The 11,510-nt window shown below is 41.0% G+C and overlaps 1 protein-coding gene across 4 annotated transcripts in view; it reads left to right on the top strand.

Moving 5' to 3' along the window:
- The window catches only part of RASGEF1A (RasGEF domain family member 1A), a 174,201-nt gene that overhangs the window by 147,567 nt on the left and 15,124 nt on the right, over positions 1-11,510 (top strand). For all 4 annotated transcript variants that reach the window (XM_014940554.1, XM_014940552.1, XM_014940553.1 and 1 more), the window contains 2 exons: positions 2,594-2,773; positions 9,309-9,437. In XM_014940554.1, the coding sequence (XP_014796040.1) occupies positions 2,600-2,773; positions 9,309-9,437 (303 nt within the window). In that variant the 5' untranslated portion in view covers positions 2,594-2,599. The remainder of the gene's footprint in view (positions 1-2,593; positions 2,774-9,308; positions 9,438-11,510) is intronic.

Here is an 11,510-nt window from a genome sequence, read left to right as displayed (position 1 = left end):
GGGGGCTGCCGCCGCGACCCTCAGCCGACACGCATGGGCACCGGGCGGGGAGGGGGTGGGGGGGAGGCAGCGCGGTGGGGTTAACCCCCGGGGTGGCGGCTCGGTGTTACGGGGGTGGCGGCAAACCCCGCCACGGTCGAAGGGACGGGTGGTTTTGCCTCGGAATCCCCCCCCTCCCCACCGCAGTGTTGGGGGTGCTGCGGACCGGGGGCTGCCCGGTGCCGGCTAGCCGCCGCCGGCGGGAGGGCAGCAGGTGCCGGCTGAGGCGCTCCCCGCCGTCGCCCGCCCCCGAGGAGCCAGGGGGGCTTGTGTCTGTGTGGGGAGTACCCCTGGAGTTTGCGAGAAACGCGTGGGTGAGAGGGGCGAGCGCGTTGTGGCGGTTGGCAGAGGTATTGAGGGCCCCCGCGGGGGGGGCTGCCTGCCCCCCTCGGCCGTTCCGAGGAGGCTGGAGCCGGCTCCCTTGGGAAGGGAGGGGGGCGAGCAGCGGCCAGTGCCCCCGGGAGGGCCTGGGGCTCCTTGGCAGCCCGGCGGGGGTCGTTAGAGGGTCTTTAAAAACAGAACTGATGCAACAATGAACGGCGGCTTAAACGAGTTTCAAATACTTGATGGCAAAAACGGGATCCCTTTCTCCCAAAAGCGTCTTCTCAGTGGCGGTTAACTCCCCTTAAAACCCTGCGCAACTTCATATTATCAGCCTGAAGCGCCCACCGGAGCCTGCCCAGCCTGAGAAGGAGCTTTTAGCTCTATTCCTATGGACCTTAAAAGGGAAAAAAAAGCATAGACTGGCGAGTTACATAGTACGCATAGCAAAGCTGGCTGCTTCATCAGATGCGCCAGTGATTTGTCAGGTTTTCGAGCACTGCAAAGCTTAGGCCTAACAGATAAATCTGTGAAATACCAACCAACCTTAATGCCTGTTTGTGCAGAATAGCCATTTTTCATTTCTTTTGATAAGCCATTAAATCCTGCACTTTCTGTTTTATTTGACTCTATGTCCTGAACTTCTGCAACTGAGCTCCACTCAAAGTAGTCTCCCTAGTTGCTATTAAAACAGCTGCTATATTTTAGATTACAGGGAATTACACTTCCCTTATACCTGTATTATGTATGAATATGCAAAGGTCTCCTGTTTAAAGGCACAAAACAGTTCTACTGATCAGCCTAATATACAAGTAAATCTATCACCTTGATGAATAAGTAGTTAATACTGGTATTTTTTCCTTATGAACGCACCTAGCATTCATCTGAGCTTAAAAACAGACAAAATATTTTGCATCTCAGGTTGTAAACATAAATGATCACTTCAAAGAGTTTGAGAGGAAGAATGTATTCTTTTAATGCAAGACACAAAGTACAGTTTTGCTGTGCAATTTTTTCAAGTGCTACCTAAAAAAAATGAATTACCCCCCTCCTTATATGATTTAAGGTTTTCAGTTTTTAAACTAGCTTTTGAAAAATTGCTAAGAGAGGACTTATGTTCTTATGACACGAGTGCAGTTAGAAACAGCTGTCAGTTTCAAGGTACTGGTAATGGCCTAATCCCTTTCATCTACCTAAGTGTTTCTCAGTGTGACATTATCGTGTTTGTTTCATAGAGGACAAGACAGCAGCTAAAGAGTTAACGCTGCCTTCTTTTCACTTGACCTTCTGAACAGTCTTAACTATTTCAGCAGCCAGGGGGAACTGTTTTGATACTGATGCTCAACAGTATTTTCAACCTTTACATACAGTAGCAGGATGTTTTGTTTAGCCTTTTGCATATATTTAAGCAGTAGCCAGTTTCAAACAAACAACAAACCCCCCCTACAGTTTACTCTCAGATGGTGACTACGCCATACTGATACAGCTTGTGGCCAAGGGGAGGGAGGTGGAAACCCCAAACCTTCCTGTGGTTTGTGTGTTGCGACAGCAGGTTTGTTTCCTAAGCAAAAAATCTCCAAAGAGACTGTTATTAGAGTTGTATATAACAGTATATGCTACAAAATTCAGTTCCACCCAGTTCATGGTTTCATGTACCCAAAAAAATAGGCAGTTTTGTTCAGACAGTATGTCCTCCACTGTTTCCAGTGGAACCTACTTGGAGAAGATGCATTTCTGTTGAGATCTGGGTTACATCTCACTACAGAAACGGTGAAGGATTTATCATCACAAGTCAAGTATTTTGGCCAAATACCTGACTTCAGAAAGAGTAAAAAGAGTGACATTAAGGCACAGTATTTTTGTTTGCTCGGTAAGGTGTTGCTTCAGTATCTTTGAAATTCAGAAAGCATTTTACATTTTCATCGCTGTATAGTATTATGCATAAAGAGCCAGGGCAAAACTGCAGAGAAAGGAGAAATTAAGTACAGTGAAGAAAATTCTTACAGCTTCTGCAGCTACAGCCCTAGTGATATAGTTTAAAGTGCGTTTCAAACCCCAAAGCCAGCTTACAGATGTTTGAGTGCTTGGATTCAGAATTTAGCTCCAATGCCCAGGCTGCTTTCAGTCAAATATGTAATTGTGTTTAATGTATGCCTCTATAAAACCCACACACAAGACATCCTGAAAGAAAGCTTAACCCTCTCTCTATTTTTTTTCTTTTCTGCTTCTGCAGGAAACTATGCCCCAGACGCCAATATTTTCCAGCATGCTTGGTTCCAGTTGTAGTGGACAAGTGCAACCAGATATGGGAGAGAGATGTGTGGACCCTGTTTATCAGGATGGGAACCTTGTTTCTGGATCACTGGAGGCCTTGATAGAGCGCCTGGTACCCACCATGGACTATTATCCAGATGTAAGTAGGCACTGAGGGGGTTGGTTTTCTTTTTCCCCATGGTTTTCCTGCACTAGTATCTGGATTGATGCTTCTTCAAGAAATTCTACCTCCATTTGATTCAAGATGTAGGCTAAAGATGCATTTATTTTACTTGTAATACTCATTCACTAAAGAAATTGTTCAATGGGAATACTGTCCTTTCCATTTTTAAATGAGAGCACTTGTTAGAAAGATGAAGCCATGTTGAACCCAAATGGGTGCCTTAAGAACCAATTAAAAGCAGTATTAGCCACAGAATTTTCAATCCTTCTAATCTGCTTTAGCTCTAATGCAGCCAAGATTAACAACTAACCAGCTCCTACCTAGGGCAGAAAACCTAAAACCAGCAGGAGACCTAAAAACGGCTGTAGTATTTTTTTTTTTTCTTAATTTTCTCAGTCTCCTAGTTAGGTCATTGGAAAAAAGTAGCAAAAATAGATTTTAATTAAAATGCTCTCTTTCTCAAGACATTTTAACTGGCCAGCACTGTAATAATGTATGTTCCTGAGCTTGAAAATGATTGTGCAAGTGATTAAACATCCTCAGTGCAGTCCCTTGAAGTAAATACTATTTATAACTCCAGGGCACTCAGTAAGATTCTGAACCTAGGATGTTATTAAGAGAACATTTTGTCACTTAAAATGACTCCTAGTACCCATTAATGAAAGATGTTATTTAAACAAATTGCCAAAGATCAGAGAGGCTATATAGCATATATTCCATTTGAGCTCTGAAAAAGTGGCAGCTGTGGCAGAAGCATCCCAGCTCTTTGTAAAGACTAACAAGGGGGTGGGAAATTGCAATCGCTATTAACTCGTATGTTGAGCTTAACGCTTACGGTAGGGGACCATGTTATATCTTCTTGTGTGTTTCTCAGTCTAATTAAGAACTTTTAACTACGTATCTTCTTGTGTGTTTCTCAGTCTAATTAATGTAGAACTTTTAACTACAGTTTCACGTCAGTCATGATAAAGTCCTTCCAAGCACCCATCTTCACAATCGCCATGCGCAAAAAGGGGACTGCCCATCTGAGAGTTCAGGGGATATAAGCAGCAGAATTGCCAGCAATCACAAATAGAAGATTTGAAAAAAGCAAAACCAGAATGTTTTAATATTCCAGTTCAAAAGTACTCCTAAACCTTGCATTTTAATATGGCTAATGGATAATTGCACTACCTTTGAGAGGTAATGACTTGGTACCAAGTCCTTTCTAAAACAAAGAGGTATGATGATGGTTAGACATTAAATCTCTGCTCCCTGCCCCTAAATTTATGTTCTACCACAGATGCAGAAGGCGGCAGCAGGTAGAGCTGGTACAGTATACCAGTGGAATAGCTTTAGGCTGCTGCAGTTCAGCCTTCCAAGGAGTCAGTTCCTTGTCTTTTGTGCGGTACTACAATATAGTTACTTGCCCATTGGATTTCTGTGCTATAGCTAAGTTTTTTAAGTAACTGCTAATGCACATCCCTTATGGTAACTTGTCACATAAGAGCTAGTTATAACCCAGCTACTCTGAAAATGGTTCCATAACGTGAACATTACTTAAGGGGTCTACAGCTTGTTTTGGAAGGCTGCTAGTTTCCATGGCGCTATCCTGTACCCTGTGCAAGGCAGCATTGCAAACCCAGCAGTCATGGACCCCACCCTGGGAGGCTGCAGTTTAAATAGACAGCAAGCTGACAGCTGAGAGAGATACAGCAGAAGCAATCAAGGAACTCCGAGGAGAGAGCCACAGAAAACAGCATTAAATCAAATTCAACTCCTCTACAGCAGGACACATTCTTTCAGTTAAATCAGATCACCCCATTTAGCTGAAAGGATTAATTATAAAATGAGTAAATAAATAAGCTTTGAACAACGTAAAGGAGGAGCTGTACTTGAGTCATCTTCAAATCCAAGGTTTCTATTTCAGTTCAGTTACATGCTTATAAATTTCACACTCATTTTTAGGCAAGTTGCCACAGAGGGTTAGAGTGATAGCCATTTACACTGGTAGCCTGTCAGAAGAGCAACCCATACTGTGTGTTGACGGGAAAGGTATAAACACCTCTCAGTCTCAGGGCTCAGTTGAGAAAGGCATCACCAATTCATTCACACCGAGAGAAGCTATTGGTAATGTTAGCAGAGATTACCTTCCTTTCAGAGCAACATAGCTGTGAGTTGCAGTACTCAATCCACATTTTTGAATGAGTACATCTAAGCACAACGCTTAGAAGGCATTCCTGCCTATGTGGACATAAGCTAAAGATCACAGTAACCCAGACAGGAAAAAAAAAAAAAAAGAAAAAAAAAAAGGAGGGGGGTGGTGGGGGAGAAAGCAAACACAGAGTATCTTTCTGTACTGGTTACAGAGGCCAAACAAAAATGTATTTGCCATGTTGGCAGAACACGAGGCAGGCAAGGGAGGATGGGAAAGATAAGGGCCTACATTTGTGTATTGCTCTTTTGAGGCTTGTTTGTGTACAGGGACTTGTTCAGCACATAGAAAAATGTATACTCATGAGACAGAGGAGTTCGGGAGGTTAGGAATGGAATGTACCAGTCTGCAACCCTTGTGCCCAAGCAAGAAAATGTTTCAAGAAAATATTTCACAAACAAGAAGTTCCAGAATGAGCAGTGAGTGCACAAAGAAAATATTTTTTCCTTTTTTTTCCCCCCTCTCCTAGAGAAGACATCAGTGCATTCTTGGGTCAGAGAGTAACAATTCCTTCTTTAGTCTTGTGTGCTCGCGCTCTGTCTTTTTTTTTTTTTTTAAATATAATTCAGCTCATCTCTTAGCAACAACTTTAGGCACTAAAGGAATCTGGCTTCTTACTCTATTGTAAAGCACAGGACCTTTTTGTGTCAGCTTACGTTGTTCGAAGCACAAAAAGAATTTTTAATTTTTTTGCCTCTCCTCCCAAATACTTGCCACTTTTGTAGGATAAATGGAGCTTAACTTTCAAATCTCATAGCTTCTGGGAGCATTTTTTTAATCAGTCAGACAGCTAGATTCATTGCTAGATTCCCTTCTCCAAACCATCTTTTTCATGATTAGGGGACTGCTTATGAAACAGTGTAGGTTTTTGTAGTCTTATAACATTTAGCCTATATGGATGTAGTAGTACAGGTGCAACAAATCACAGAAATCCTTGATCTAGATAAGGCATATGACATTAGTAGGTAATATTTCCTATCCCAAACAACTGTGATCCCAACCCCCGAGACCTACCGCTAAACTGAAACATATGGCTGAGTTCAGACTGAATTTTCTTTATTGGATAGGGAGTGGCAATTAGCAGAGAGGCAAGGAGATGGGAGTCAATACTGCTGTCAGACCTATCATTTTTAATCTGGTTCTTAATTGCAGTTACTCCTTGTTTATGCCAGCACAAGCAATAGAAGCATCAAAAACCCCCACAATTAGATACCAATATTCTATAAAGCAGCATATCTTGATTGTTCATAATGGAACAATTTTGTTTTCTAAAATACTGTACCTAATTCCAGTTAAGTGACTTTAAAAATATTACAAAAATAGCACAGATGGGTTCCAGAAGTAATAATAATTTGTTTCTAAAGCCTAGTAGTCCAATGTTGTCTGTAAAAGCATTGCATGTGTCCAGTACAGATATGATTGGTTACAGAGAGACATCAGCAAGCCTAGAATGGAAGGTATGCATTATTATGGCCCCGTATTTTCCTGTATCTTGCTAGTTTGGCATTTTTTTGAACATCATATAGAACATTATCAAAGAAACCAAAGGTCATCTGGGTCACACTTTTCTTGCAGTATAACAATAGGGAAATGATACTCCGAGTGGGCCTTTCTCAGAGTCGCTCTGGATAAACACTGTCCCACATCACACAAACTTCCACCAAGGAGACCAACACTAGAATTAGTACGAGAAGCAAAATTATATCTTTCCTTAGAAGAATGTGTTCCAGCTTATCAGAGCGAAGGTCACTGGCAGGACAGTGTAGTTTAAGTTGTGGTTCCCCACTACTTAGACGTACAGGCATCTTTCAGACAGGCTTCTAAACTCCCAGAACAAGAATGTGGGGAAGGGATAAAAGTATCAAACTCCATACATTTATTTTTTTTTAGTTCCCCATCTCTCTCAAATGCAAAAATTGGGCAGAAGTGAGGGCTGCTTCATGTATCCTGAACAAAAATCTTCACACAGCCCAGTGACAGCTGACACACCCAACAGCTAAATTCCTTTCCCAGATAATCCAGACTCACAGTTTTAAGCTCAGGGACAACACTGATAGAAGCCAACAGAGAAGCTGGCTACAAAAAATAACAGAGGGTAGCCAGACATGGTTTAAAGCACAAAGAAAAATAACTCCAGCCCCAACCACCCCCAAAAGTCTCATAGCCTCTCTCATGCTTTCATTCTGAATGGGAAGTGCACCAATTTAGGGCTTGTTTTCACATACCTAGGAATAAAAGATCTGATATGCTGCCCCATAACACAACCAAGTCCCCTTTTGTGAATTCAGGTTAGCTCTTCAGCCTAATTTTAGTGCCTATAACATACCGCATACAGTACTATAGATTTTTATAGAGCTGTTTCAAAGCTGACACAATGTCATCAACTGTTTCCAATTGCAGGCATAGAAGCTACATTTAATGTCTTTTTAAAATTAACAACTTCAACTTTTTTGTCATTGTAAATGTAAATATAAACTCTGAAATTCTAGGGAGAGACATAAACAACATACCAAACACAAGCCCAGTTTCTTAATTTTTCCCAACAACATTTGTATGGGGTGTTTGCAACCCTGCCATCAAGAAGGGAGGTTATGCTGTCAGTGTCCTGTCACTGCCCTGGCCACCTGCTTGAAGTCACCAGGAGCCCTATTGTTAGGTGGCCCCAGCTGTCCATCTTCTATAGGCATCAGTGGAAACACTTATGGAGTACCTAACTCAAACTGTCCATCCAGTTAACCCTTCTCCTCCTCTCTTCCTCTATCCATAAACAACAGACAAGTCAAAGACTATGGATTAACTCCAGTTTTGATCGTACAAAATTAATGCTGTTCCAAATTTAAAACATGAAGGCTGGTGCTAATAACATCTTCAGATCAGAAAGAGCTTTAAAATTTCCCTGCTATACCACACTCCACTCTGTTCTTTCATTAGCTTCCTCCACAAGCTCAGGACAGAGATGGATGTTTAACAGATAAGTGCTTAATCTCTTAAACTGTTCACTCACTCCAAGAACTCTGTGACTTTTAGTTAATTTTATTTATTCTATTAAAAAAACATTCCTTTTTCCCCTTCTGCTATTTGGAGGGTTGTGGTGCTAAATCTGTATCATAGGGCACACTGAGCACTAAAGGAGTGGAAACATTTTTCATTTATAGCACATTTTATTGTGATTAGAGAGATAAACCCCATAACCTTTTTGGAGTCCTAAAGATACCATTATTGTTTAACTACAAGTGTGTTTTAGAGACTGCAAGCAGCAGAATTCGTAGCTAATAACAGAGATACCATATTTTAGACAACTGGTCTTAAAGTTTTAGATGTCTCAATTTACTTGCCTAGTCCAAGGTAGTATATGGGCACATTGACTATTTATTTGCACACCTGGCTGTGGCCTATCAAATCACATTTCTAAAAACATGGTACAAAGTAACAGTACACACTGCAAACATAACAAAGGTTAATTGAAATCCATGGTCAGCAAGATCCCCGACAATTTCATGACTCCAGATTTTGTCATAAGCCTAAAGGGAAAAAGGAAGTGCTTATGAGATGCTGCTGTCATTACTGAGGTGATTACATTTGAATACAGAAGGCAAATTTCAAACACTGAAGGCAGACTAGGGCATGAAAGCATTCTCGCTTCAACTGAACTGTCCAGAGTATGGCTGATTACAATGCATTACAGCTTCTAAAATACAGATGGAGAGGCTATTTCTAATGAGAAAGAATAGTTTGCATTTTTTAGCAGAGTTCTTACTCAACAGACTCAAATAAGTAAAGTCAAGTTTAAAACTAAATTATTGTCATATGGCCACAATTTAAGCTAAAGCTTGTGTCAGTGATTATGGGAAAAAGGAACGAAAAAACCCACACATGAAGAGATTACAGCTGTGGTTTGGAATACACATGAAGCAGTTTTTTGCAGCTCTGTGAAAAACAATCACTCTTAAAGAAGCAAAGCAGCAGAAATAGTGGTGTTCAAGAAGAATAACACCCTACGTTGGGCATGCTTCATTTGTCTTTTTGGTGAGCGATGACTAGTTAGGCATATTAAGTTTGACATGTTAAAGGGAAATAATTGGGGAATCTGAAAACACCACAGTTAACAGCCTTGAAGCCTACAGCGTTTCCTTTTAACAGAACTAGAAAAAGATCACCACATCTCTGGAGAAAGGAAAAATTATACAAAGTTTAAATCAAGGAAAGTTACATTTGTGGTTTATGGAATAGTTTTTCCTAGGAAGACGATTCTTTTTGCTAAAGTTATTCAACTTCTTATTTTGGGTTTTTTTTTTCCCCCCCTCTCTGCTTCCACAGAGGACTTACATCTTCACTTTCCTATTGAGCTCGCGAGTCTTCATTCACCCGCATGAGCTCCTGGCTAAAGTGGGGCAGATCTGCATTAAACAGAAGCAGCAGCTAGAAACGGGGACTGAGGCAGAAAAGGTAAGTGAACCATTGTGTCCTTCAGTTAGCTGTGCTACTGTCATTTATTTCCCACTCTTTCATTCTAAAGCTAATTAGATTGATACAGAATAAATTGAAGTTTTAATTGCTCTGTGTTACTGGATGTGCTTTCATTTGGGTCTTTTTCCTTGAAGCACTGTTGGCTCTTTGCTAGCCACAAACATAGGTTATGTACTACTTTTCAAGTCAGATAGAGTGGCTAGAAATATAACTTTGCTCGTGAGCTGCAGACCAGTGCTGTACACTGGAGCAATGTAAATCTGCCATGAACCCAGATGGCAAAGCAAGTTGCTTTGCCCTTTGGGGCTTTCACCAAGTGAGGTCTTTCTTGAATCCGATTCCCCTTTCCCCAGTCACCCTCACTATCCTATTAGAGTTGAGGTTATTGATGGGGTATTTCAAGTTGATAAATCAGAAAGTTACCCCTCACAATAATTAAGGGATGCACTACTTAAAATGGTAGCCTATGCTGACACATGTGACTATGCAGTTTTAAACCAAACTGGGTCAGTTTATGATACACATTTAAATCTAAGTCTTACCATTATGGAAAGTGTGTGTTGAAGGGCTTTTGACTGAAATTGAAGTGCCAGAATAGTCCGAGCTGGGATGCAAATGAGAGCGACAGAAACAAGGATGAAAATAGCAAGTATTTAAAGACCTAAATTGTTCAAATCCTGAGCATGTTTTGGATCCATTCCTCTGTGGTGAGAAATTACATGCTCACATTCCTAGTTTTCAGCACGGTGATAGTCCAATTTTGTTTTCTGCTTGGTATATCAGGACTCTGAGTGGGAAGCGCAGAAGGTAACCTCATGGTTTGGCAATACAGAGTTTTTGACAGCAATACTGACCTTAGGGCTTCTTTCTCCATTATTATTCCTGGCATCCTGGTCTCATATTATGTCATAAAATTACTCCACAGGAAAAACTAACTATTTGGTGTAAAATTACTTTCATCCAGGTCAATCCCCTGATCTACTTGCCAAATGGCTATGTAACTTGTCACGTAGGGGGAATTCAAAGGGTTGGGGAAAGAAGGTGCAAGAACCACTGCATCCAGCTTTGTACACAGAGGTGATAACTGCTCCCATCGTCACTGCCAAACTAGTTTGTGACTGAGCAACCTCACAGTGATGCTCTGTACATGTTAGTGGTTCCTCAGCAACTAAACAACAGATGTCGGAAGTTGTAAGATATGCTGGGACCACCTGAAACGTGCAATGACTGAAGCTGATCTGTAGCCATATGAAGACTGCTGTCAGTAGCCAGTGTCAAAAAACGTATGTGAAATACTTGGATTTAAAAATGAGATAAAAGATGCAACTTTTGTGAATAGCGATATACTTAGGAGATTTTAAAATGAAAAGGGTATCTGAGGACTAAATCCCCTGGCTGTTTAAAGTGAAGATATTAGTTATAAAGTAGTATTATTCTAGCTTTTCAGCAGATGTGTTCAAAAAAACATGGCTTCCACATTGAAATGCAATAGCACTACATCCTAACAACAGGATGTAAAATAGAGCAGCTTATATTCCAAACACCCACACTCTTATACCTTCTGCTGACATTTGGAAATGGGCCTACAGGAAAACCAACAAACAGCAGGGTGACAATAAAACATGAGTGTTTAGGAGGGTGCTTTTATTTACACGCTTTGCTGATTGCTTTTCCTACTGTGCCCTTGATCCCTTCCTACCCCTTTAATATAAACTGTAACTTTTTCCTGCCCACTAAATAGAAAATTCTTGGAAAACACCACATGAACTTCTGACATCCCTCTCAAGTGACTACTTTACTGTCGTCTACTGCAAGCACCTGTATGTTTTACAGAATAGTTTGGCCACTAGCATTTGCTAGTGTTTTTCTATCCAGCAACAAATAAATGCTTAGCTCACATTTAGCATAGAAATTCTGGACCCAAGACACTCTACGTATTCACAATCGTAACCCATTAAGGTATGATCAGCAACCAGCACCTTCTAATTAAGCGGCTCCATAGCAGGAAATAGCTTGCAAAAGTAGCTAAAGCAGCTCTGATCATTTCTGATA

Source organism: Calidris pugnax, unplaced genomic scaffold, assembly GCF_001431845.1.
Source record: "Calidris pugnax isolate Ruff unplaced genomic scaffold, ASM143184v1 scaffold39, whole genome shotgun sequence".
Taxonomy (NCBI): domain Eukaryota; kingdom Metazoa; phylum Chordata; class Aves; order Charadriiformes; family Scolopacidae; genus Calidris; species Calidris pugnax.
The sequence above is the reverse complement of the archived record's forward strand: the minus strand, read 5'-3'. Positions and strand labels throughout refer to the sequence as shown.